Raw genomic sequence first — 27,812 nt, 5'->3', positions numbered from 1 at the left:
GATGGGCTAAAGGAAGAAAAGGCTCATCAGGTTCCTGGGGGTCTAACTCCCCCAGAAGTAGGAAGACAAAAGAGGCGCCCCACGGAGTGGGGCGGGCACCAGGTCACCGGAGTATATGCCTGCCCCTCCTCCTCTCAGGTTTCTAACTCTGGGAGCAAAAGAAAGCAAATAACTACTCCCCATAAAATCAGTCTGCGTCTATCTGTAAGCCCTGAATCATTGATACTCCCCATCCCCAAATGGCCTTAACTTTTGTGACCCCAGATTCTCCCAAGCATGTGATGGGATGAGCCAATTGGGTACCAGATTTGGCTCCAGGAAATTGGGTTAGGGGTGGAGTGGGGGAAACAGGAATCCCACTAGTGAAGATAAGAATTGTGGTCAAAATGTAGGCTGGGACGGTGAAAGGACGCAATACTCGACCTGCCCCTTTCTAGCCAAATGGCTCCTCTGTCGACCTTCCTAGCTTCACCCTCTGGTCTCCTGAGGTCTTTTATTCATTTCACCCGAATTAGGCCCCAGCCGCATAGCAGGCATTGGGCAGCCCAGGAAAGTGCGTACACATGGGCGTTTCTGCACATCCCTGGCCACCCGGTGGGTCCAGTGCGGGTGCATTCGTTCGTGAGCACTGTTTGTGTAACTGTGGCAGGCCCTCTAGCTGGGAGTTGCAGGAGGATCCTTCCCTCATACTTTCCAGCTGGGCGGGAGCCCATCAGATATCTTGGCTGCCTTTCATCGCCTTGTCCCTGATAGGGATCATCCTGGGTGAAGAAATCACTGCCAGTCACCCCCGCCTCACTCACAGCCAGAGGGACCCATCACACCCCCACGGGGGTGGGGTGACTGAGTAGGGAGGTTGGCTCTCTCCCGGAGAGGCAGGGAACCGGCGTTCTTGACAGGGGAGGGGAAAGAGGGGGCTTATGTGTGGAGGAGGAAGGAAATATCTAGAACCTTCTCATCCCCAGGGAGGGACTGTCAGCCCAGTGATCAACCCTGAGGGAGCTCCTCCCTCCCCCGGGCACCAGCCACCTCCCGGTAAGGATCTGTCCCTTCAATCAGCTCCGCTTTGCCCCAAACAAAGGGAGGAGAGGCTGCAGCAGAGCTGCGGGATCAAAGGGAAGTGTCCACCCCACCCTGCAGCCCGGCCTGGTCCTCACCACTGAGGGACACTGAGTCAAAAAGGAAACCAGAGCTGAAGACAAATGAAGCAATGATGTGGTTGATGACTTTATTATGGCATAAAAAACAGGCTGTTTCTTCCTCCTCCTCACCCCCCAAAGTGGGTTCACAGCAGTTAAAGGAAAAAATCCTACATTTCTCCTCTAGGGGGCTGCCTAGAAGGGGGCAGACAGCCAAGCAACCTAGATCTATAAAGGGGGGGAGCAGAAGAAAACCCATCCAAAGCCCTCACCTGCATCCTGAGAGCTCAAGTCCTCCACAGGGGCAACACCAGTACCCCCCCAGCCCCAACACCCATTCTGGAGTTCCCTTTAGAATGGTCACTGAGGAGGGCTGTCCTGGTGGCACAGGGAGGGGGTGGCTGGTTTCGATGGGTGGAGAAAGGCATCCTACACCCATAGTGTCCTCCCTCTCCCCCCCCCCCCCACCTGGCCCGGCAACCTGCAGGCACTGCCAACTCTCTCCTGTCCCCAACCCTCTCAGCAAGGAAAGGGACCTCTGGTTGGGGTAGCAAGAGGTAGGGTAAAGAGGGAGCAAAAAGAAAGAACATAATTTCTTAAACTACCCCAGGCCCATGAGTCTCTCAGGGAGAGTCACCCTGTCCCTTTTAAGAAGGGCTCCCTTCTACACAAATGCATATTCCTACCCAGACCCCAAACCTACTTCCCTTTTAGCTCCCAGTCCTGGGACTGGGCTCCAGCATCCCCAAGGGAGAAAGAGACACTGTGGGCCTAAGTCCTAGGACCTTGGACAGGTGAACAAGGTGGGGTCTCTCCAGCTGGAGACCCCAGGCTCAGTAGAGAAACACACATACACACACACATACACACATACAGGTACAAACAACATGCACACACACATGCCCTAATATTAAATAAAATACCTTTTGCTTATAACTTAAAAATCAATACACAACTAATCCTCACATAGGGCTCTGGGTGGAGAAAGAGGGGCAAGGGATCAGGGGAGGTCAGAGACAATCTTACAGCCTCTACCTCTAGCCTGGAAAAGGCTACCAGTTCCAGATCCTTACCCCTATCTGCTTCCTTCCCTTTGCCTGGCCCCACCCCTGCTAGGCTTTCCCCAGCCCCCACTCCAAGATCACAACCAGGATGTATTTCTAGCATCTAAAGGAGGGGACAGGGATAGCTTTCTGGACATCACCTCAGAAGGCAGACCCCTTCCAGTGGGAGAACACCTCCTTCATATGAAAGGGGAGTCCCCCTGGCCGGAATTGAGATGGAGAGAAAGGAGCCCCCTAACACACACCCTACAGGAGGGGCAAGGCTTGCAGGGCAATAGAGAAAGGAGAAGGTAGAGAAAAGGAAGGGTGAGCCTTAGCTTCTCAGTGAACAGAAGATGGCTGGGCAGGGGCAGAGTCCTCCACTCTGAGTGGGGACCACTGGATGTCCCTCCACTGGGACACCCCACCTACTTCCCAGACAACCAAGGTAACCCTTTTCCTTCTGTCCCTACGGGAACGGCAAATGATTGAGGGGACCCAGGACGAGGAACTACATCAATGCTAGAGTGGGGGCTGGGGTTTCTGGTTGCCTTGAAAACCTAGATCAAGTAGCAGGTGGGGAGTGGGAACTATACTGAACTTTATTTTTCAAAAAAAAAAAAACAAAAAAACCATGAGTTATTAAGGACTGAATCCGAGTTAGAGAGGTAAGGGGTTAGTTCCTTCCATTAGTTAGTTCCCACCAAATCTATTTCTCTCATTTTAGAAGGGGCCTTTTTGTGCTCCTCCCCCCAGTCTAGCTCTCTCCACCCCACCGCTCTGGCTGGGAAGCTGTCTGCGGTTCTGGCCTCTTCCCCTTCTTCCTTCATGGCTCCATCAGAGTGGGTTTGGAAGGGTTAATCAGGAGGCACATCAAAGGATTTATTTCTACAGCAACAACCCTCCCAACCAGATAGAGACCCCTCCCGAAGGGGGACCCCTGTCTCCCCCACTCCACCTTGGCTTTCCCTGGGGAAACCATGGGGATAGAAGCACTATAAGGGGGGATGAAAGGGACCTGGGCCGCAGGGCGGGTCCAGAGGCGCTTTTATGTCCCGGTTCCCAGGCGCTGAGGACGTGTCCAGGCAGCTACCCCCAGCGCCCGCGGCGGCCCCACTCCTCTGCTCCGGGGACGCGCCGTCTCTCCCAGCAGGTCCCCTCCGCCCTCCACTCCAGCCGCGGCAGGGGGACCCCACCCCAATCCCCCAGCAGAGGCACAGGAGTGAAGTAGTGAGGAAGGGGAGGACAGAGAGGCTTTTGCTCCGCTCCTCCCAGCCCAGCCAGTCAAACACGTCTGGTCCAGCCCCAGAGACTAAAAGAACCCCTAGCGCCCCGTCTCCCTGACCCCGCACCCCTTCTTCTCCCCCTCAATAAATAACCACCTCCTCCCCGTACACAAGGCGCCCCCCACGGGCATCGATCAGCCCAGGGGGACATCTCCTCTCGCGCCGCCAAGGGAGACCAGCGTGGGGGGAGCGGTACAGGAGGGGCTCAGTTGGAGGGAGCCGCGCTGCCCTCCGCCTCCCGCTTGCCTTTGCCCCCGGGGGGTTCCACCGCTCCGCCGGCCTTGCCCTCGCCTGGGGCCGCCCCTGCCGCCTCCTCTTTGGCGCCCTCGTGGGTTTTCATGTGCTTGGCCAGGTGGTCGCTGCGCATGAAGACGCGGCTGCAGACCGCACAGGGGAACTTCTTGGTGCCCGTGTGGGTCTGGAGGTGGCGCTGCAGCTCGTCGGAGCGCGTGAAGCGCTTGCCGCAGAAGAGCCAGTTGCACACGAAGGGACGGTCGCCGCTGTGCCAGCGCAGGTGCGCCTTCAGGTGCGACGTCTTGGCGTAGGCCTTCCCGCAGCCCGGGATGTGGCAGTTGTGCAAATGCTTCTTCTTGCCCCCGTCGGGCCCGCACGGAGCCCCCAGTCGCTCCGCCTCCAGGCAGTTGGGGCAGCGGCACACGGTCTGGCCCGAGCTGCGCGGCACTGACCGCCGGGAGCCTTTGGGCCGGGCGGCTCCGTCCAGACTGGAATCCAGGCCCTGGGACTCCGGCGCGGCCGCTTCCAAGGCCTTGGCCCCGTCGGGAGGCCCCAGGAGGTGCTGCCCTCCGGCGGCCGGGAGGAGGTGGTGCGGGTGTGGGTGGGGCGGCGGCGCGCAGAGCTGGTGGTCTCCGACATAGCCCCCCAAGCCGGCCTGAAGCGCCCCGGGGTGGCCGGGTGAGGTCAGCGCGCCCTGAGTGTGGGGGAGGTCCATCCAGCTGGTGCTCGGATGCAGGTCCCACCACGAGCCATCCTCGGCGCCGGGGTGAGTTGGCCGGAACCACGATTCGTAATGGTGTGACATGTCCGGCTGCAGGAGCTTGGAAAAGGGTCCCGGGGCCAAGGGACTGTCGCTTTCCAGGTCCTCGCAGGTCACCCGAGAGGAGGCCCCCGGCAGCTCATAGCCCTGCGAGAAGTCCACCTCAGGGCCCAGCGGGAGGCTCTGCAGCTCTCCAGGCTGCAGCGGGGAGGGGTAGTCCCCGGCCTCCGGGCTCGTGTGGCCCTGGTATGTTTGGAGAGGCTGCAGGTCGAGGCGCGGTGGGGAGGCGTGAGGCGCGTCCGTGTGCTGGCTGCCCAGAGAGCCGCAGACAGCGGTTAGCATTGCCGGGATCCTGGGTGGGGTAGGGAGCAGGGATGGTCAGGAGCACCTCAAGTGGAACCTAAGGGAGGCAAAGAAGAGGTGAAGTGAGCAAAGTCGCCAACTCACTTCTAGTCCTAACTCAGATACCCTCCCTGCACAGTGCTCCTCTCCCGCTGGGCTGGGCTGGCAGCTGGCCGGCAAGCGAAAAAGAGGAAGGCACCTCTGAGTGGGGACTAAAGACTCGTAAACAGAATTTGAGAGTCATAGGAAGGGTTGAGGGTATGAGGTTCCCAGCCAAGGATGGGGGGGTGAGTCTACCTTCATCTAGCTGATCCCTCCTGTGGAGACTCCACGAATCCTGAGAGTTGGGCTGGTCCCAGGCTGGTGGGTCAGATACACCTACAGTACAGCACTCAAACTATCCCCACCCCAGGTGCCCAGGCTGGCGCAAAGGGCAGTGGCATTTACCCCATGCAGATGGGCTGCCACCCCACTGGACGACGGAGACTCCAGATGAGGAGAGGGTGGTGGTCTGTTTCTGAAACTCAAAGCTTGAGGTGACCTGACTTTCCAAAGCCCAAAGCAGGTTCTGAGATATTAGAGAAAGAGACCTCATTCCATTCCCCTCAGCTCTCTGCCTGACTGGGTTGCCATGGCCCTAGCAAATCCCCTTCCACACTGGCCCCCACCCCTTTCCCTCAGGCAAGGACTTCACCCCGCCACCCCACCCCCCCTCGGGTATAGCCACAGTGCCCATTCCCAGGGGACATCTCCCTACCAGAGAAAGTTAAGCCTCCTCTGCTGTCCTGACCCACACTGGCGCCAGCCAGCTCTGTCTGGCTGCTACCCATCCCTTCCTTCAATTGAGGGGAGACCCAGATGTGAAGCTGGGAGGGGTCAGCTTTCCCAGGGAAGGGGGTCAGCCAGAGAAGAGCTTACTAACAAGCTCAGGAAGGTAAAACTGTCACCCCGGTAAAGGATGTCAAAGTAGGGACAGCAAGGGGGAACTAGAAAAACCAGAATCACAGAAATTAAGAATTACCCCAAGAGATTATATAAGGGGGTGCATTCTAGGCATGGATCATTTTTAGGAGTTCTGCAGATGGTTCCCAGATGCTGCAAAGTGTTGAGAACCACTCTTCAAGCCAACCCTCTTATTTAAAAAAAAAAAAAAAAAAAGAGGAAACTGAGGCAGTATTTGGAGAGGTGACTGGAACAGACATTCATTTACTTGTTCAATCAACAAATATGTACTCTGTGAACCAGATCTCTGGATTCCCGGTCTGTTACCCTTTCCCTAAATTGTGGGGAGCCTAAAGACGTCCACCTCATTCTTAACCACGTATCTGTGATTTGAAGGTCCTCTTTCTCTCACCACCTCTCTCTAAGGCCTGGGAGCCCTGGTGCTTCAGGTGTGAGTCCTTCAGGTGTGCGCCTGGCCTTCTCTGATGGTGGGGGAGGAGGTGCAGTGGCTTAGGGCCGGGACGTCTTTCCAAAGCACCGCTCCGCTGACCCTACCACCTTTGGCCTCTGCGACCAAAGAAGTGGCCCTGGTAGTTTGGGAGAGGGGGGGAGAGGGGGACTGGGGCGCCTACTCAGGCTCCGGCTGCTTTACCACAAGAAAGGAACTGGGTGAAGCAGCAGGAATGGAGCCTCGGGCCCAGGCGCGGCAGCCCAGGAGGGGCCGGGCGGGAGCCGTGAGGCCTAGGACCCTAATAGCTTTTGGCGTCTGGGAACTGCCCCAGGGACTGGCGTGGGGGGTAACGACCCAGGCTCCAGAGTGGCCTCTCCCGACGCAGAGCCAGGGAGCCCAGTCTCGGGATGCCAGGTTTCGGGAAGGGAGACAGCAGGGCGCGCACTCTCGGCTTCCCGCGCCCCGACGCAGGAAGCCGGGTAGAGACACCCTTCCTCCCCCTTCCGCCGTCTCCCTCTCCCGATCACCGGCGCTCAGGTGGCCAGGGCTTCCGTGCTCCCAGTCCCCAGGGGCCCAGGCCTCCGGTTGTCCCAGTCGCTCCAGTTTCTCCGGTCCCCCGTCTCGCCCTTCCGCCCAGTTGTCGTTCGGCCGGGGCCCTAAGCTCCTCGGATTCTTTAGGACCACCTCCCCCGAGGCCAGCTGGGGCTGCGGCGAGTTCGGGGCGCTGCTTTTCGAGAGGATCCCCGGGGCGCGCGCCCCTCGCCGCCCCGACCCTGGCTCCTACCTCGAGGCTGTGCTCGGGCTCCGGGCTCGGCAGGCTGGCGCGCTACCGACGGTTGCTCATGGGCCCTGCGCGCCGGCGGGCTCTCCAGCGGCGAGGGGCCGGAGCCGAGGACAAGCGGGGGCCGCGACCAGCCCCGGCGGCGGGCGGCGGGCGGCGGGCGGCGGGCGGCGGAGGAGCGGCGGGCCGGCGGGAGGGCGGCGGGAGGGCGGCGGGCGGGCGGGAGCCTGGGAGCGAGCGAGCGAGCGAGGCCAGCTCCGCCCGTGACTCACCCGCGCTCTCTGCCTTCATCCTCTGCCCTGCGCTCCTTTTTCCCCCGAGTCCGCGGCCCCGCCCACCTCACCTGCCGCCGCCTTTAACCCTTGCGGGCTCGGCCGGACCCGAGGCCGGGGCGGCCGGGCCGGCGGAGAGGGGGCGGGCTCGCATGCCGGGTCGCCTCCCGCCCCTCCCTCGCTCCTCCCCGGCCCCTCGGCTCCCCGGGCGGGGGTCCTGGGCGGAGCGATTCCCAGGCTCCGAGACCCGCCCCTCGCGCGCAGAACTGCCCGGGAGCCGGCGGGGGCTGGCGGGGGACGCGGGACTCAGACCCCGGGGGCCCGGAGAAGGGGGCGGGGTCCCGGGGTGATTAGGGGCGTCCCTCAGGGCGCCGCTTGCTGCCTCGGCGCTGGACCCACCCTCCCGGGCGGGCAGCGCTGCCCAGGTCCTGAGAGCAAAAGGAAACCGGACTGAGCGCCAAGGATGTGTCGGGTGCACCCCAGGCCTAGGCCGTGAGAACCTCCCCCCGCCGCTTCGCTCCAGCACCACACCCCTCCCCCGGCCTTTCGTCCCGGCTTTCTGCCTCTCCCTCTCCGGTCACTCGCCCTTTTGGGTGGCCTCCTCTTCTCTGCCCGCTCCCCTGCTCTCCCACTTGCCCTTGTCTGCCTACCCCTATTCGTCTCCCAGCCCCCCCCACAGCCCTCACTCCCCATGTCCCCTTGGGCAACAACGCCAGCGCCCCCTAAGTCCACCTCTCAAATAGGCGACCCCTGCGTCCGGGAGCCGCGCGGTTTGCGTCCGCCCTGCCACCCCTTAAGCGCCCCCCCGACCCCCCCCTCCCCGCTCCCTTCTCTGAAAGTTGGGGCTAGGCGCCTGCCTGAATGACCCTGGGTAGGGACTCTTCTGGAAAGAATTGATCCACCCCTTGCACAATTCTCACCTGAATCTCTAAAGCGAAGTTTTTTAAGATTCCGGGATTCCTTTGAGGAAAACAAATACACGCACACACAATGCAATATCCTGGCAAAATTTCGGGGCGTTCAGGGCGCCCACCGAAAAAATTCTCTCAAGGTCTCAGTTGGTCGAGATTATCGAGCGCCAGTGACTAGGAGAGTCCCTCCCTCCTCCTCGCCCGACTGGCCTGTGCGCCCGGGTAGCCGAGGCTCCCCTTCCGATCGGCGCCTCCTCCACCCGCCGCGCTGACCTCCCGAAGGGACTCCTTTCTTGCAGGGGAATTCTGATCGATTTCCGTATTTTTTTTTCTTTGCGCCGTTTGACTTTACTTGTGCGCTTTGCCATCGGCTTTTTAAATTTCGTTTTTTGTCTTTGCAGTCTATTACGCACAGCAGGACCAGAATTTAGGATGATTCAATCTCACCTCTACAGCCTCGATTCCACTATTGCTTGATCCGGCTCGAATTTCCGTTGGGGACCTACTCGAAGTGCACTATAAACGACTAAACTGAATCCACGAACCACCTGAAAATCAGCCTTTGCATGTGTGGTTTTCCCCCTAAACCCGCAGTCTTATATCCATCTGGGGTCAATGTCTGATTGTTCTGTTCATCTCCCTCTTTCCTAAAACAATCTAGGCAACCTGAGCTCAAATTGGGAGACTTTCCTGGAGCATAAAAGAATTGATGTACCTAAAATACTTAGCCCCTGGGTCCCCTGGTAAGCTTAAAAAAGCAACGGAAAGATGCTGTTATAATTATTAAATAAGTGGGTTCCCAGCAAATATTTGTTGGATTAAGGTAATAGTCACAAGATCTTTGGACGAGAAGTTGGTAGACCTAAATTCTAGCCCCAGCCCTGGACTTGCTAAGCTGACCTGGTGGGTCAGGTTGCTTGGAGCCTCAGTTTCTTCCTGGGTTAAAATGCAGTTAGAGCAGTTGCCCTGCAGGATAAAAAAGACAGGTGCTTGGGAAGCCTGGAGGCAATCCAGGGATGTCAGGGATTGTACTTTATGATCAGTCGAGAATTTCCTTCTTCTGGACCCTCAGACCCCTGTGATGTAGATTCCCAAGAACTGCTCTGGATTTTTCTGGCCCCTGCTACATCCACAGCTTTCTAGCAACATGGTTTTCTCTCTGCTCACTGGGTTCACTCACAGCCATGTCCAGAATGGAGCCTGTAACTTGGACTCCCGTGTTAAGTGTGATTTAACCCATAGGCTAATTAATTCTCTGCCTCCTTCCTCCTCCCTGCCGCCCACTGGCCTTCTATCTCTGAAGCTACTGCTCTTTGTTTTTAATTTTTTTTTTTTTTTGAGAGAGAGAGAGAGAAAGGGAAAAAAGGGAGAGTGAGAGAGCACAAGCAGGGGGAAGGGCAGAGGGAGAGGAAGAAGCAAACTCCTCAGTGAGCAGGGAGCCCAAGGCAGGGGGGGGGGGGGCAGCTCAGGTTGAGGCCCCTCCTGGGATGATGACCTGAGCCAAAAGCAGACACTTAATGGACTGAGCCACCAAGACACCCCAAAGCTATTGCTCTTAAGGTGCTAACACTTGTGCAGTGATAAGTCCCCCCACCTCCCATTTTTTTCTAGGCACCAGATTATTTTATCTTCCTGGCTCCTTCCGTCCTTCCCTGGAAAACAACAGGGAAAGGAATCTAACCCCTGGATGGTAGACTTCCCACCCCACTTTCACCCCAGGAGCGAAGACCCTCCAATCTGCCTGTGGCTCATACTAGAGTTGTCTCAGAAAACCCAGCCATCTGGCTTTCCTGACCTGCTTAGCTTTCTGCCTCTGATTTAAGGTACTGTCTTCCAGCGCCACCCCTACCCTTGTATTCTTCTGATTCCAGTCCCTTCCATTTCCCACTTGCCAGATGTTTTCCTATTAAACAGTGCCCATGGTCTGATATTGACACAACTGCCAACATCACCGCTGCCCAGTATTCTTATGTCTTCTCAAAACTGAATAATGCTGCCCGACCACGTCTCTCACACAAACTATTTACCCAGGACTTGGGCCATTCCTGGTCTTTCTCCTTATTCCCCAAAAGGGGTAAATAGATTTCGCCATAAGTGTCCAATCCTACCACCCCTCTTCTCACACCTCATTTATACTCAGCTATCATTTTGTACCCAGAGCAGCCTCATTAGTCTCCATGGTCATCATGACCACCATTTATTTATTGAGCATCTACTTGTTCCTGTTGCTTTACACAAATACCTCTAATTCTCATGGGCATGCAGAAAAGTTGTTATTATTCCCATCATACAGATGAAGAGTTCTGCCAAGGATCAAAGAAGTTCAATGACCTGCCCATGATTTCTGAGCTATTGAATGAGACAGAGAAGGAAACTGAGTCCAGATCTGTCAGGCTCCAAAGCCCTGTTCTGCCTGCTATTCCATCTGGCCTCACTAGAGCAACAACATTGGACCCAGGAGTCCGGCTCCCTTAGATGCTGAAGGTGAAGGGGATACCATTCTCAAACTGATCCCCAGACCAAAGCCATCCAGGATCTTGACTTTAATAGGACAAACTGGTCCCATCTTGGATTGCTGGGATAAGTCATATTCTATCCGTGGTTCCTTCTAAATGTTAGTTGTCCTTCTGTGGAGGCTGCACTATGAACATATCAAAACTGGTCTGCCCATAAAAATTGTCTAGTATAAGTCTTCACTTTACTGGTAGGGAAACTGAACCCCAGAACAGGGAGGCAAGTATCTCAAGGTCATACAGAAAGTTAGAAGCAGAGTAAGGACCCGAACCCCAGTCTCCTAATTCCTGGTCGTCCACTCTTCTTCTCCGCTTCCCACCCCGTCCTTCAGGCTGTACTTGGAAACCTGCAAAGTAATGATCCTGGATACCAACACATTCCCCCTTTCCTTCCCTCATCCCACCCTGCCCAACCATGTTCCTAGGAACCTGGACAGAATCCAGAGCTGGGACCAAACGGTTCTCTTTCATTCGTCTGTATTCATTCAGCAAATACTTGCTGAGGGTTGACCCAGGGCCAGGCACTACGCTGGACACTAATTCTATTACAGATCCAAATATCACTAGCATCCATATCTGTTTAATCTAAAAGATGAACCCAGCTGAGGATAATGCATCTGTATACGTGTGTGTGTGTGTGTGTGTGTGTGTGTGTCTACACTTGTGTGTGCATACCCATCATGCCCTATATGTGTACCTTTGGGCTTGGATATGGGGTGTCTGTCCCCTCTCCTCCATCATAAAGGGAATTACCCATGGGATATGTACAGAGGTTTCTCCTTTCTTCTCTGCAGGTGTTCTATCATGCATGAACTTCTGCGTGATAAAGTGTGTGCCTTGTATGTCTATCAACATCTGCCCATCTTTTCTCTCAGAATGAAGCCCCTGGATGACCACTCCACTTCTCCCCCAGATCTCAGCCCAGTCCAGTCCAAAGACTTCCAAAGGAATCCTCTTTGATTCTCCATACAGAGCCCCCCAGGACCTCCCTCTTATCTCCTCCTCCCAGATTCAGAATCAAGCCTTCCAAACCCTTCTCAATGATCCCTTTAGAGTGGAGACTTGGTCCTCTTGCCTCCTGAACTGGACAGGGTATAGCTAGCCCCTCTTACCAGTCCATGGAGCCCAGAGCTGGCAGCAGCAGTGAGGGGCAAGTGGGGGTGATGGGAGAGCCAGGCTTTATAAAGGAGGCGACAGCCAGAGCCAGAGGGGGGAGGTGAGAGTCGCAGGCAAGGCTGCTGCCAAGTCCTCACGGCCTCTCGGAAGCTTTTAGGATAATCCAGGAAACAGTGGCCCCCAGCTCTCCTGGGGGAGTGGTAGGGGGTGAGATCTGAGTCTCTGAGGTCTGCCAGGAAAGGAGGATTTCAGCTGGAAGAGGCAGCTGGGGGTGGGGGATGGAGGAAAGGACTTCCTTCCCTCCCCAGAGGTTGGACAGGCAGCCAGAGAGGGACAGAGTGGTTCTCACAGGATCCAGTGGAGAGATCTCAGGTGGCTACAACTCTCCATGTTACATCTCCCTGCTGCTGGGATTTTCTCCATGGATTTGGTGGGAAAGAAAGAAGTACCACTTTTAAGACTTGACACACACACACACACACACACACACACTCTCTCTCTCTCTCTCTCTCTCTCTCTCCCTTCAAGCTTCTCCCTCCCTGCAGAGCTCCCCTCTATCAATGATGGCTGTTCAGGAGGGTGGCTCCTGCCTCTGTGGGAGCCTGTCTTCCCATTTCTTTCACCCCCTTTCCAGATATTTCCCAACTCAGAACCCCCAGGATCCATCCACTTTTTGGGGTTGGGGACTCTGGTGAAATGAGGTGGAAAGACTATCTTCCGGACTTCAGATGGGGTGAGGACAGCTTGGGTTGGACAAGAAGAGTCACCTAAGACCAGAGGCGGAGCCTGGCCAAGAACTTTTATAGACTGTGATACAGGAATCCCAGGACTGCAGGAGCCCACAGAGACTGGGAATATGGCCTAGAAAGGGAGATGAGGCCTGGAGGGGAATTGAGTTGGTGGCCCCACATCTCCAACTATTTACATGAACTTAATTTTAGGGTGGTGGTAAGTTTAGGCATGTTGGCTAACAGGAACATGTCCTGGAGCAGAGGGGGACAAAAGACCAGGAAGGAGAAGGGAGATGAAACAGAATAAGACGGTTTCCCAGAGCTCTCTGAAGCTAGGAATTCTGACCTACATTGGAGAGTAGCCTGGAGACTTTACAAGGCCGTAGCCGTACAGTCCTCAGCCATAGCCAGGACCCTTGGCACTGAAGACTGGTGCTGCTGTGCACCCCTCAGCACATGTACAGTGACCAAGCTTTGCATGCCACCTCCCCCACTGAGCCTAGCACAGGGTGAGCCAGGGAGCCTTCATCCTGAACTCCTCCAGGCCCCTCCCCCTGCACCCCCAGAAATCTCTAGACTGGGGATTCCCAGTCCCTTCATTAGCTTTTCAGTAATTATCTTGTAAAGGCCCTGACAGGTCCTTCCTCTCCCCCATTTCAGAGATAGGAACACTGAGGCCTATAACAGCTAAAAGGCTCAGCAGACAGCTACCCAGCAGGCAGGAGAGAGTAGAGCGGCAGGGGACTTGGGAGGCAGAGCTGCGCCCCTTCCTTCAATCCTAGGCCAAGTTGGGAGGACAGGGCCAACACAAATCCCCGGGAGAACCCAGGCGTCAGGACTGTGGCCGGCTCCAGGGAGGGGCTTCCCTGTCCCTCCCCACCTTCCAGCCCAGAAAATCAGAGTGAGGGGGGGAAACAAGCTGAGGAGACCACACAGGTGGAGTAAATAATGTTAATACGGGAGCATTATCACTAGGGCATTTCCTCATGGATAAATGTCTCAAATACCAAAGGATGCCTCCAAATTATAGTTAATTACAGAGTTGATTTGCATAAATTATAAGGTGAGCATACAAATTCTTTCAATCGGTTCCATATGCTTAGGTAGCAGGTCCAGTCCAAAAGATGGGAGAATCTTGGGGTGGGGGGAGTTTTGGGGGAAGAAAGAGACTCAGCCCTTGGCCTGGACCTGCTGGCCCACACCCCTTCCCCCAGCCTTTGGATCAGTAAGGGGTAGTATGGAGACCCTGACTGGTTTTGAGAGAGAGAGAGAGAAACTATTAACACGACCCAGACCCCACTTGGCAGGGGACCACCTTTCCTCTTCTATTCACACCTCCGGAACAACAAAATGACAACAGCGTGCTTTCCCACCACCGATGAGGGAGGGAAAGATGAGGTAGGATTGCCAGTGGTGGGCACAACGGGGCCTGGGGCCTCCAGCTCAAGCTCCGTGCTAGGGGGTGGGACTCTGGAGTAGCCTCTGGTCTGCACAGGGAAGGGGAGGAGTGCTGGAGGGAGCCGAAGACCAGCAGGGTGAGTGGCGCATCCAGGCCTCTTTCCTGCTCTTGGCTCCCCCAGAGCCACCCCCTCCCCCAACTGCAGTCCTTCCCAGAGCCAACCCAGATCCCAAGTTTGATGTTGCCGCAGCCTGCACCTTCCAGGTGGCTCCTCAGAGGCTCAGACTCCCAGACTTTTGTCTCCAGTGCCTGGGCCCATTTCCTCTGCCCTCGCCTCCTCCCTCACCCACTTCTAGTGACTAAGACTCTACTTCCTCCTCCAGCTCTCAGGGTTCACCCCTTTCTCCCTCCCAGCCCCCATCCTCACCCAGAGGCCCGCATCCCTCTGGTCCTCCATCTTTCTCCTGCTTGGCCAGCCCCCCTCCCTCAGGCACCCCGTCTCCTCCATATCCCGTGGTCAACTTTGCTCTTCCCATCCACCAACAACTTTCTGCTGCCCCAGCTGCTCACCCTCCTGCTGTCAAACTTTCCTACCTCACACCACCCCACAAATCCTTACTGCACATAGTTCTCTCATTTTTTCCCCATATGCCTGTTCCAGAGACCGAAGCTACTGGGTCTCTGAGTTTACCCTTGCCTTCTCGTCCAAAAGTCAGCAAGACAGAGGGATGCATAAAGAGCCTAACACAGCTCCTGGTACTTAGTAAGTGCTTAATAAATAGGTGTTGAGTGAACGAAGGAAGGAATTGGAAGTGGGAATGGGTCTGTGAAAATTCTAGGGAAGCGTCAACTGGGTTACAGGCATTACTTCTCTTCTGGATTATTTTTCAGGTCTCCTATGGGCTTTCTACCACTTCTTGCCCAACCACCTAAGTTGTCCTTGAAAACGAAAACAGATTAATTGGGACGCCGGGGTGGCTCAGTGGTTGAGCATCTGCTTTGGGCTCAGATTGTGATCCCAGGGTCCTGGGATCGAGTCCCATATCAGGATCCCCACAGGGAGACTGCTTCTCCCTCTACCTATGTCCCTGCCTCTCTCTGTGTGTCTCTCATAAACAAATAAAATCTTTAAAAAATAATAACAGATTGATCATGCTGAAATGCCACTCCAGCTTGGCCCTCTCCATCTCAAACACCTCCAGTGGCTTCCCAGTGCTACCTGTGACATACAAAACCCCCTTTTCGGCCTCTTTCGCCTTTGTAATCTCTACTTTCATTGGTCTTGTACAAACCCTCCAGGCCAGCCCAGCATGTCCAGCCTTCCTACTTTTTGCTCCAACTCTTTTCACCCCTGCTGCCCTACCTCTGCCTCAAGAAAATATATCAGCCTCCAGCTCCTGGCACAAAGCCTGCTTTCTCTATGAGGTCTTCTTTTATTATCACATCACTGGCTCACTCCTCTGAACTTCCCTAGTACTAATTGCCACATGCCCTGTTTCCATGGAGTTGTTTTCTTATTTTTCCTACTGGTCACTAGGCTCCTGGAGGGCAGGGACTGTCACATTCATGCCACACACTCCGCCTGGCACGTTTCTCTGGGAAAAGCGAATAAGCCCCTGCTGAGTGACTTAGAAAAATATTTCCCTGGAATCAAGGGCTCTAGAAGCTCCTCAGTTGGAGAGGACAGCAGTGAGTGTGGAAGCCTGGGTCAGGTGCAAAGACACAACAGAGGCACTGAAACCCAAAGGTCCATGAAGGAAGTGAACCCAGCTTCCCTCCATTCACACCACCACCCACCCCCTGCCGTCCTCCCCCCACCCCAGACCCTGGTTGTGTGCTTGAGGTAGAGGGACCCAGCCGGATGTCTGGGACATGCAGAGCTTGAGTGAAAGCTGAGGGATGGTGAAGGGCTTGGCTTGTGAGCCTGCTTGGAACGAGCTGCAGGTTTGGGGCAAAGGGAGCAAGGACAGTGAGCAGGAGCTGGGATATTGAACTGGCTGGCCAGCAGCCATGAAGAAAAGCAGAGGCAGAAAACAACAGAATTCCCTTTGTCCCTCTGTGGGCAGTTAAAATCCTTACCTGGGTGGCAGGATCATGATCATGTTATGCCTCAGCTCAAAAACATTCACTAGCTCCCTATTACCTACAGGAGAAAGTCCATACCCTTCAGCCTGGAATGTAAGCCCCATCCTCCATCTGATCTCAACCTACCTTTCCAGGCTCACCCCTCTCCCTCCCTAGGTCCCGGCCACAGGGGACTTCTACTCCATCCTTATTGTCCACATATTTTTTTAAAAAGATCCATTTATTTATTTTAGTGGGGGAAGAAGGACAGAAGGAGAGAGAGAAATTCAAGCAGACTCCCCAATGAGTGCAGAGCCCTACTCAGGGCTGGATCTCATGACCCTGAGATCACGACCCGAGTTGAAATCAAGAGTCGGTCGCTTAACCCACTGAGCCAGCCAGGTGCCCCTGTCCACATATTTTTATGACACATCCTGCTCCTTGTCTGAAATGCTCTTCCTCATTTCTCTGCCTGGGAGCTCCTATTGATCCCTTGAAGCCCAGCTCGTATGTCCTCTTCCTCTATGAAGCCTCCTCCAGTTCTCTAAGTTCCCCTTTCCTATGTTCCAGAGTCCTAAAATACAGACGGCTTAATACTGATGGGTGATAGAATTAGTGGTATGTGTGTCAGACTGCGAGCCCTTTAAGAGATTGGAATTTCCTCTGGTCTTTTTCTGGTCATCTTTGTAAACCACCACCACCCCTGCCAGCATCTCATACAGTGACTAGTACTGTATGAGTGACTAGTGACTAGTATACAGTAAATATATGTTGCACTGGATTTATTTGCATCTTTTGCAGAGGATAAGGGGCTGTTGGCCAGTGGTTGGTGGGTTCTCTATAAATCCCTTTGTCACAGCCACCCATAGTTTGCCTGGTGGGCATCAAGATGCTGCACCAAAAGCATGCCTTGACCCTTCCTCTTTCACCCTTCCCCCACTGTGCCCAGTGCTCTTTCAGGACTCCAAGATCAGCTGGCAGACAAGGCTCACTGAGAGGCCCCGCATCCCGTGTCCTGGGCCATCAGGCACTGCCACCAACCTGCAACCAGGGTCGTCCAGAAAACCTCCAGTGGGATCCCATGAGAGAGGAATTAGAGGGGAGGGCTTGGTATCAGGACTTGGCAGGCAAAATCAGGCGGGTAGTAGGGAGGGCGGGCAGTGCCCTGGAAAGGGGGCCGGTCTCATTGTTGTGGTCTGTCTGGGAGATTCCTCCCCTTTTTAATTTGCTTCCTGATTGAGGGGTTGGCTCTGCCTGCCCAGCTCCCCCATCATTATCTGCTGCCGGTGGCTCAGGTGCTGGCGAGCCTGGCGTGGCCCCTAGGTTATTACCTGGAGCTCTGGGGGTGGCAGAGGCTGCCCCTCTGGCCGGGGTGGGGGCCTGTCTGGAATCTGCCCTGATCCTACCACCCACAGGACAGCCATCCTGATGCCTAGCATAGTGGACACCCTCAGGGGGAGGGGCTGTTTTTATGGGAGACAGCTGGTTTCGGGGAGACTTCAAAATCTGGAAGAAGGTGGGTGCCTGGGTGGCTCAGTGGTTGAGCATCTGTCTTTGGCTCAGGGCCTGATCCTGGAGTCCCGGGATTGGGTCCCACATCGGGATCTCCACAGGGAGCCTGCTTCTCCCTCTGCCTATGTCTCTGCCTCTGTGTGTGTGTCTCTCATGAGTAAATAAATAAATAAATAAATAAATAAATAAATAAATAAATAATCGTTTAAAAAACTCTAGAAGAAGGTCCATCTGTAGAGCACCTACAGTATTGGTTCAGAACCTGAGACAGTTCACTCCAAATCAGAACTATTCCCCAGGCTTGAAGTTAGACATCTAGAAGGACTCTCCAGCCATGTTGAAAATGAAAAAGAGACAGCAGTGAAGCTTGGTGTTTTCCACCCTGAACTCTCCCTCTTCTGCAGTGTTCAGAAAGCCGAGAGTCAGAGAGGAGCTGGAGGGCCATTGAGCCAAGAGTCCATGACCAGAACCCAGAATCTAGGAACTTCCTGTGGTGGGGCGCACCTCACTGGGTGCCCTGGGGCATTAGACCTCAGACCTCTGGCCAGTTGCCCTGGGGCACAGCCTAGAGACCTCCATACAGGGGAGAAGCCCTGCAAGGCTTCTCCCTCTCCCCGAGAGTCCCCAAAGCTCCTGCCCTTTGCCCTGTGTCTGATTGGGCCCCATGGGCTTCAAGGACAGGAGATAATATCAAGACAAACAGGAAGTGCTGAATTAGAGACATGAAGTTTGTTGTTTTAGAGGGCGCCCAGCGCCAAGCAGCGGTGCCAGGTTGGCAGCCCCGGAGCCTGGCGTCTGCTCTCCATGCAGCCAGCTGCCCCTTCACACCCTCACTCAGGACCATGGCAGGAGGGTTCCCAGGGGAGGAAGGGGGTGGGGAGGCAGGGCATGCAGGGTAGGGGTTCAACAAGCGAATGTTTTCCCCTCACCAGCTGAACATCCGTAGTGTCACCTCTGATTCATACTGGACATTTAGTCACGCATTCAGCAAATACTTTGAAGTGCCTACCCTATTCCAGGCACGTGCTGGGCACAGCCCCTTCCCTCCGTCTCTAACACACCGTTCACTCAAATGGAAGCTTCACAGAGGCAGGAGCTCCTGTCCACTGCACTCCTAGGACTTGGAATGGTGCCTGGGACTCTAGGAGGGCTTTAGAAGTCTGTTTAGTGGATGAACAGGAGCAAGGATGGATAGGTGGAAGGAGGAAGGCAGGAAGGCAGGAACCCTTAGAATGGGTATTGCAGGGTCCCATGATTTTTCAGTCCACTGGACTTGTTAATGAGGGCATCGATGATCCACAGAGGCTCTTCTCCCCATCCTGGCTGACCCGAATGAAACTTTGAGTTTTGTTGTTTTTTTAAGGTTATTTATTTATTTATTCATGAGAGGCAGAGACATAGGCAGAGGAAGAAGCAGGCTCCCTGCGGAGGGCCCGATGTGGAACTCGATCCCAGGACCCCAGGATCACACCCTGAGCCAAAGGCAGATGCTCAGCCACTGAGCCACCCAGGCGCCCCTGAATCTTTGAGTCTTGACACTTGTAGGTGGCCTTGGTCCACTTTCTTACTCGGACGCCAGCAGTGAGTTCTGCCTCTAGACTGCCATCAGAAGATGAGGAAGGAGGGCTGGTGGGGCAAAGGGGGGCAGTGCATGCTGGAAAGCCCACCAGGCCCCCCCTGGGGATCGAGATGCTCTTGGTCGCCCCAGGCCTGGGGGCTGACAGCTCTCCTGGGCCCTGGCGAGCCGCCCTCTGCCCCAGCCCCACTCTGCCCTTGGTAATGGTGCCAGGCGAGGCTTCGGGCAAGGCAGAGGCTGAACCGAGAGCTACCCCACCTGGTTCCTGTGGCTCCATCCCCCCCATCCACACCCAAGAGGTGAGATCCTGGGGCAGTTGGCATCTGATAGCCTGGCATCGACTCATGCCAACAGCTTGGAAGCTGCAGTAATTAGAAGGGAAGAGGGGGGGGGGGGAGAGGAGAGCTCGGAAAGAAACCTTCTCCTGCCTGCCGCAGGGCAAACTACTTCAAACGAATTCGTTTCGCTCTTGTGAAACTGAAGACAATTTCCTTTTCTGTCATAAAACAAATTATTGCTCATCAGGAGTGCTGGGCTAGTCTCTCTCCCCAGGGTTTGCTCCTGCTCCCAGGCAGGGCCCCCAGGTAGGCAGGAAGATGGGGAAGGTCCAGGGAGGGGGCCCAGAGTGCAGGAGAGGATTCAGTGGGAGGCACTCTGACGAGGGGTAGGAAAGAAGGTGTGGCGAGATTAATGTTCCCATCAGGAGTGAGACAGCTCTGTATCCCCCTCATCAACCTCCTCCACGGACCAGGGAAAGGGCCTAGGACCATCTCACTGGCCCTCACCACCAGCACCGAAAGGGGTGGGGGAGATCATCCCATCCATCCTCCTGCCTCAGAGCCAGCCTGGAGGAGGCTCCACCTCCTCCCTCAGGCACCTGTTCTGTGGGGTGGAGGGGCGGGAACAGGAAAGGGGGGCCCAGAGAAGCTGAGGAACTTGCCAGAGATCACTCAGCAAATTAATTAATGGCAGATCCAGGATTAGAATCCAGTAGGTTCTCTTGCAGGCCAAGATTGCAGGATGCCTGGGGACTTTGTTAGCACTTTTTATGACTCTGGATTGCTCCAGCCAGCCCATGGCATGGCATCCGAATACTAATGTTAGACGAATAGGGCTCAAGAAAGAGGGGACAGATGGATGGGAATGTTCCTTCACCCTCAGCAACTGGCTCCCAAAGCAAGCCTAGGCTCTGGTGAACTCTTCCAGGGAACCTCTGCTCAGACACCCCAGAGGAGCCATCAGACTTTTTCTCTTCCCACTCCACCCCTCCCCACAAAGTTTTGATAACTCTTCCTTTCTCTTTTGCTGCCCTGCAGCATGGGCCAGACCTCAGGGGAGAGACACTTCTTATTTCTGCTTGCCCATTCTTTCTCATCACCTCCCCTGACAATCGCCCTCATCCCCTCCCTCACCTCTTCAAGCCCTGCTGTCACAGACTGTTCTGGGGGCGGGGGGTTCTAATTGGGGTGGGAGGAGAGCCAAGCCCCATCCTCTGAGAACTCCTGGCTTACCTAAGCAAGACCCAGCACACACGCCCGGAGAGACGCTGGCAGACTCTGGCTGAGAGAGTGGGGGCCGTCAGGACTGGGGAGATGGGCCAGGGCAGGAAGGAGGAAGCAAGGCCGGGGAGGGCTTCCTGGAGCAGGATGGAAGCAGGATGTGAGGTGTCTGGAGTAGACCATCCAAGCTGCAGAGCTCTTGGAGATGAGGAGGAAGATGGGCCCAGCTTGGGGAGGCATCATGGTGCCTGGGGAGGGACCGAGAGCCAGGACAGAGGGTCAGGCAGGAAGCTGGGAGGGTCCAACAGCAGCAGCCACTTCCAGTGATGTGGAAACCAGAGTTTAAGCCAGGGTGGATGGAGAAATGTTTGGGACTGGCTGCCAGACCGGAGCAGCCAGACATCTGTAGGGAGCAAAGCGTTGGGGATGGCGTCTGAGGGCGGAAGGGAGACTGGAGAAGTCACCCTGCCCGCCTCTCTGCCCCTGGGCACACCGTTCCTTTCCCTCCCAACCCGTTGGCCAGCACTCTGTCGCTCCCAGGGAAAGTGGGGCCTACCACCTGCCCGAGAGTTTTCTCCTCTTGATAGCACCCCTAGAATTTCTCCTTGTGTCTAACCACAATTCCCCTGGTGGCCAGCGGGGGCTTGGCAAGGAGAGGGGCAGGAGGGAGACTGCAAGCAATGTGATTCCCCCCCCCACCCCCCGCAGTGGTTTCCCCTTGGCCAGGAGAGAGACAGGGAGGAGGTGAGCAGAGGGCAGGGCTGGGAGAGGATCGTGTCAGGGCGAAGACTCTGGCTCATCGGACACGCCACGCTGGGAATCCGAGAATCCGCGGTGGGAATGGGCCGGGCTGGTAGGAACAAAGGATGAAAGGGAGGTTGTGCGGCCAGCTGGGACACCCACACCCACTGCTGACGTTCGTCAGCGCCAGTGACCTCAGCTGGCCGTCAGACCCCATCTCATTCCACGATTCCAGCAGGGTTCTCCTGCACCCAGCCCCTTAACAGGGCCTGAGAACTTAAGGCAAGTGGGTCTGCTGTCAGGACAAGCTTGGGGAGTGACCTTTCCTGAGATGGACAGGGTTAGAGGAGGGGATGCAGGAAGGTGAAGAGAAATGACAGGGCTGAGAAGGAGATGGGGGGGGCATATGATAGCAGGGCCCCTTGGCTTGAGGATCAGACTACCCATGATCAAAGGTTCATGTCTAGGTAAGGATTCTGACGATGAGAGGGCAGGGCCCAGGTTAGCCTGGAAGATGGAGGATTTGGGTTAGATACTCAGAACTTCCTTGCTTTAGGGTAATAGGACCCCCGAGAGCCTGAGTGCAAGACTCCATAGACAACACGGGAAGTGTACCATCATGCATCTCGTGCAAGGGCAGATGGCCACTTGCCCAGATAGCCAGTCAGGGAGCTCTGACTCCCCCCACTCCCCCCAGGTCCCCGGGCCCACACAGCTTCCTAGGCTTCCCAGAGAAACCTGTCACCAGCACCTCACCTGGTCCCTTGGACCAGGAGGATGTGGAAGACTGTGATGTTAGGGTGGTGGCTGCCTCCCACTTACCCCAATCTGGGGAGGGGACGGGCTCTTCGCATTTTCCTCTCCCAGCCTTGATACAAGGGGCCTGGGAAGAGAGAAGCCCTCTGACTGGGGCCCTCATCTGCTTCTAAAGAGCTCATCACCACTGGAAGCCAGAATCTGACCCTCAGGTACAGCCACACCTGCATGCTCCTCCCCTCCACCCCTCACACTTGTAGACACAGATGAATATGGCTCCTCCTGCACAGAATTTCACACAAGTAAGTCCTCTGCCATCACACACACACACACACACATGCATGTGTGCACACACCCCGCTTACCCACATATCTTCCTTGGTCATCACTCACTGAGGGGCTCATTCAGATCCCAGTGCAGATAGGTGCTGCAGAATCATCCACTCATACAACCACAGCAACCACTTATGCACACACAGGCACATGCACATACCCCCTCTCCTTATGTTACTGGGACATACGATGGTCACACATACTCGCATGCTGACACAAGACCCTCCCTCATTCCAGAGGATCCCTTTGCTCATGTGTTTCTATCACACTCTCTACTCCCACACTGTGGTCCTTGTAGTGTGCACCTGCTACCTATGTTCCAGGCACGTGGCTGAAGACAGTTACAATATGGCACTTCAAGGGATTTACTTGCATGGTGAAGGGAGACTGGGACTAATTTTTTTTAAGATTTGTTTATTTTAGAGAGACAGACAGGGATCCCTGGGTGGCGCAGCGGTTTGGTGCCTGCCTTTGGCCCAGGGCGCTATCCTGGAGACCCGGGATCGAATCCCACGTTGGGCTCCCGGTGCATGGAGCCTGCTTCTCCCTCTGCCTATGTCTCTTCCTCTCTCTCTCTCTCCCTCTCTGTGACTATCATAAATGAATTAAAAAAAAAATAGAGAGACAGAGAGTGTGAGGGGGAGGAGGGGAAGAGGGAGAGGGAGAGAGAGTCCCAAGCGGACTGTGCTGAGCAGGGACCATCTAGGGACTGGATCTCATGGCCTGGAGATCACGACCTGAGCTGAAACCAAGAATCAGATGTTCAACCGACTTTGCCACCCAGGCACCCCGGGAGACCGGGACTAATTTAACAGATGGTTGCAAAGCAGCGCATGAAGTGCTGGAAGAGGAATAAGCATAGAGGACTGGGGAGACCAACTCATTCTTGGGGGTCCAAAGAGCCTTCCCTCATGAAGTGACAACTTTCCCATCCTCAAATAACCCACTGCTAGAGGCTAAGTGTTGCACATACATTGTCTTATCTATTCTTCACAACCACCCCTCGAGGTAGGTATGCATATCCCCATTTTACAGGAGAGAAAACTAAGTCTTTAAAAAGTGAGCAGCAAAGTCATGCAGCTAATAAAGTAGTGCAATACAGATTCCAACTCAGAGCTGCCTGAATCAGAGCCCACGTGCTCATGGCCACCATTAAACCACCTCCGACATAGATTGGAACTTTCACACTCATGAGGCCCTCACCTGCTCCCTGGTGCCTCTCAGCATCCCTCCTAATGCTACTCAGACCCTCTAATTCCCATCCCTAGGTCAGGTACACACGCAGGCCCACCCTCTGGCCTCTGCTCTCGGACACCCTCCTTCCCAGAAGACAGGGCCACTTGTCACAGAGGAGCCATAATTGGCAGGTGCTGAGGCTGCCGCCAGAGCTTTAGAACTTTTAGAACGAGCAGAAGGGAGGGAGGAGAAGGGTTCCTGAGGCAGGGGGCTTGGGAGCTGGGACGGGGGAAGAGGGAGGGGCTGGCTCCAGTGCCCTCTCCTCTGCTCTGCAGGTGTAATTAGCCCTGGCAGATGAAAGGGCGTCTTTGAAAGCGGGTGAGATCCTTGTCTGTCAGCAGGGCGCTCTGGGTGGCATCGGCAGCTTATCCTGAAACCACACACGGCACCAGAGCCGGGCTGTCTGGGTGCTGCCCGGGAGGCGGAGAGGCGGACACCAGAGGTGTGGGCCCTGGACTCCCCACTCCCCAATATCTCAGCCCTGCGCACCCTGTCTCTTCGGGCAGGAGCCTCTCAGAACAGAGAATCCTTCAGAGCCTGATGATGCCAATTCTGTCGGCTGCTGCCCCATCTCTGGGGCCCGAGGGGATGGGTACTCCCTCCCCTCCCCCGCCAAGCTGGACAGGAGGCCAAGGACAATGGCTCTAGGCAGTCCTTTCATCCTGAGATCTCAAAGCGCCATCTAATTAACCCCGCCCAGGTCGGGGACTTCCTCTGGAGTCCCTTTGGAGGGGTGTGGCTCTGGGACCGGCAGTTCCCAGATCCCAGCTTGGATAGGAGCCCCAAGAGGACAAGGTCTTCCAGAATGCTCATTCTATTTGGGACCTGGGAATCTAGAGGACCGGGAAAATGGGGGTGCTGAAACCAAATTCTGAAAGAGGGGTGACAGGATTTCAAGGGAGCCTAAGTTTGAGACCCAAAGGGGATAGTCTCTGCTACATCCCATTTTTCCCCTCATAGATGGGTTCAAACTCAAGCAAAGGGTGAACCTTACAAACACGCGGGGTGAAAGAGGCCAGACACAAGACTATGCAGTACATGTCTCCACTTAGATGAAGGTCAAAAATAGGCAAAAAACAAACAAACCAACAAAACCAAAAAAAAAAAACAATCTATGTTCTTTGAAGTCAGAGATTCCATTACCTTTGGGGGGCGGGGGGTTAGTTCAGAAGGGGGCACAGTCCAGGCTTTGGGACAGCAGTAATGTTCTCTTCCTTGAGCTGAGTGCTGGTTACCCAGGTGTGTTCACTTAGTGAAAGTTCACTTCATATCTGGCTTAGACTATTTTTGTAGGTCATGTACTTATGACACTTTTCTATTTGCATGTCGTGGTTCAGTAAATGTTCACATTAAATTTTTTACACATCAAACCAAAATTTTATTTTATGATTCCTTTAAGGGGCTTTCACAACTGTCTCCTTCCTCAGCTGGAAGATCATAGGGGTCACTCCAGAAGGAAGACCTGGGGAGGCCAGATTCCCGGAAAATTTCTTGACTATGTGTGTGCAGGTAAGAAGGGGGGTATGCAAAGCTGTACAGAGTCAACACATTGGCATAGGATCCTGCACCCCATCGCCTACTACCCCTCCCCAACACTCACACAAACACGCTAATCAGCTCTACTTTGCTGAAAGCCAATGGATGCTTTGATGCCAAAGGAGCCAATGAGATTGCCGGAATCCCTGCTGGCCTCTGCCCCACCCCCTCTATCAGCTCCTGAAATCCGTTCCCAGTCAGGTCCCACCCTCTCCACCCCCCACCCATGGTCAGCTCTGTCCCTTTCATCTCCCTCCTTGGCTTCAGGGCCTAAAAGAGTTAGCTGGGGAGAGGTGGAGGGGTGTTTGTGAAGGAGCCTTTGGTCCCCACCTCATCAAATGACATCCTTGCTTCTTTGTCCTTCTTAGACCCTGGAGGAGGGCAAGAAGCATATGGCATTCCTCCACTGCCACTTCGGGAGAGGGCTTTGAGCTGGACCTTTGGGACAGCTTCCCGATAACAGAGATGTTAAGAAATCCTTGGAGAGAGTTAGAATAGAACCAGGAGAGAGATGAAGGTTGCTTTGAATGCTGACCTGCCTAGAGATGAGATCTCCTTCCAGGCTCCTAGGCTTGCTGATGATCCACTGCAACGAACCCCTCAACCAAGCAGGAACACAACGAAAGTGCTTGCTCCTGAATTGCATCTCCAGCTGGAAGGGATCCTAAATGTCTGGGTTTCCTAGCTGGTGCCCCACAACCCCCAGCCATACCAGATACTGAAATTCTGCCTATGTTATGTGATCTCAGGAGGGATTCATCCTTTCCTGTTTTGAACTCAGTGGCTGTTCCACTGGCGACCTGATCTCCACCTCTCCACCGGTTTGCCGGGGTCTCCATAATCCAGCCTTAGAGCTCACCTTCTCTAGCTTTCTGGCAGATTCCAGCACTCCCAACTCATCTTTTTTAAGTAGCTCCCCTACAACATGCTGAGAAGAGAGGCTTGTCCTCTTCCTACCTTCCTTCTACTGGGCAGAGTCCAGAACCTTCTCAAGTATTCCCAAGGATCTGTGTTTGTTTTGTTTACTAATTGCATCAGAAGCACCCAGGACAATGTCTGGCACATAGTAGGAGCTCTAAAAACACTTATTGTTTGATGAATGTCTTTTATGCTTGGGAAGTCCCTCCAGAGGTCCATCCTACATCCCTAACACCTCCACTTATTTATTTGTTTATTTAAAACTTTATTTATTTGAGTCATCTCCACCAAAGTGGAGCTTGGACTCCTGTCTTGGGAGATCAAGAATTGCTTGCTCTTCCAACTGAGTCAGTCAGGTGCCCCAACACCCACCTCCCCCAGTTGCTGCCATTTACATTTTCAATTGTCCTGTCCCTGGAGGGGTCCCCTGCCATCAATATGACTGAGCACCTACTGTGTACAAACCTTTGTGATATTCGACTCTCTTCATAATTTGTCTTGGCTTCTCACTGTCTGTCCTCCCGCCTCCCCTCCAGCCTTTATGCAACTTCGGTGGATCTATTCTCTAAAAGTTACCCAAGATTTAATAAACTGTAACAAGAAAAAAAAAGGTTTGCTAGATCTGTTTGTTCATTCTATTTCTTTTTTTGTCTCCATTGAAGAGAAACGAAAACCTCTCCATTCCTCTGTCCCTTTGTCTCTGTGTGCCTCTGGGTCTCTGGGCAGCCTTCTCTATGGCCCCCGGTCTCTGCTTCTTTGCTGAAAGTCTCCACCTTTATCTCTGTGAGTGTCTCTCTGTTTCTTCCTTGGTGCATGGGTGTGTCTCAGGCTCCCAGGCTAGCTCTCTCTTCTCCATCTCCCTTACAACAAATAGGTAAACAGGTGGCTGAGAAATAGGCATAGGGAAAAAGAAAAAGAAAGAAGAAGAAGAAGAAGAAGAAGAAGAAGAAGAAGAAGAAGAAGAAGAAGAAGAAGAAGAAGAAGAAGAAGAAGAAGAAGAAGAAGAGAGTGTTTTCTCCCAGGTATCAGGGTCGCAGGTAGCTCCAACCCTAACTGGGGACAAGTCCCGACAGGTGCAACTCCTGTCCAGATGTTGCGCAACGCGAGGCGTGTGCCCGGAGCCCAATCCTGGGTCTGGTTCCCGGGCTGAGGATGGGGGGTGGAGGGGTGGGGGGTCTTCAGATCAGAAATATTCTTTCAGGTCCCCGGCCTGTCGGCCTGTCCGGGAAACAGATCCCCCCACCCCCACCCCACCCCCACCCCACCCCCACCGCCACTGGCTCTGCTCCTGCCCACCTCGGCTTGGCTTGGCTCGCGGGGGGCCGTAGGGGACGGCCAAGCGGTGGCTTGCCGGAAGAGGACAGTTTGGGACCCGGGAGGGGAGTTCCCTGCGTCTGGGCCGTGGGGGGGAGCTGCAGGCCGGCGGGGTGAGTAAGGCCCAGCGGACGCAGGAGGCTCAGTGGCGGCGGCGGCGGCGATGGGGAGGAGGGTAATTATGCAGGGAGGCTCTCGCCACAGCACGTCCCCACAAATGAGAGGCCCCGGGCCCCAGACACCACACAACAAAGCAGGAGGCAATTATTTGGCTCCAGTGGGAGGGGACAGCCCTTCGCCGGCCCACTGCCGCTGAGCCCCCGGCCTCCGCTGAGGGCGCTGGGGTGGGGGTGACGGCCGATCTCCCCAGCCCCCTGTGAGCCTGAGCCGGGGAGGGCCCGAGGGACT

General features: G+C 55.1%; 1 protein-coding gene and 1 long non-coding RNA gene across 3 annotated transcripts; one reads left to right on the top strand and one right to left on the bottom strand.

The window, feature by feature from the left end:
* Positions 1 to 1,214: 1,214 nt before the first annotated feature.
* SP6 (Sp6 transcription factor) lies at positions 1,215 to 9,208 on the bottom strand. 2 transcript variants are annotated; one of them, XM_072780288.1, is made up of 2 exons: positions 8,171 to 9,208; positions 1,215 to 4,862 (listed from the first exon to the last, which is right to left on the bottom strand). In XM_072780288.1, the coding sequence occupies exon 2, from the start codon at positions 4,802 to 4,804 to the stop codon at positions 3,674 to 3,676; it is 1,131 nt and encodes a 376-aa protein (XP_072636389.1). In that variant the 5' UTR covers positions 4,805 to 4,862; positions 8,171 to 9,208; the 3' UTR covers positions 1,215 to 3,673. The 2 variants fall into 2 exon arrangements, with proteins under 2 accessions (XP_072636389.1, XP_072636388.1); XM_072780287.1 differs by lacking the exon at positions 8,171 to 9,208 and adding an exon at positions 6,982 to 7,144.
* On the top strand, positions 7,207 to 8,701 carry LOC140606620 (uncharacterized). The gene is made up of 2 exons (XR_012008945.1): positions 7,207 to 7,742; positions 8,563 to 8,701. It is a non-coding gene; the product is annotated as an uncharacterized lncRNA (long non-coding RNA).
* Positions 9,209 to 27,812: the final 18,604 nt, after the last annotated feature.

The sequence above is a fragment of the Canis lupus genome, chromosome 16 (assembly GCF_048164855.1).
Source record: "Canis lupus baileyi chromosome 16, mCanLup2.hap1, whole genome shotgun sequence".
NCBI lineage: Eukaryota > Metazoa > Chordata > Mammalia > Carnivora > Canidae > Canis > Canis lupus.
The sequence above is the reverse complement of the archived record's forward strand: the minus strand, read 5'-3'. Positions and strand labels throughout refer to the sequence as shown.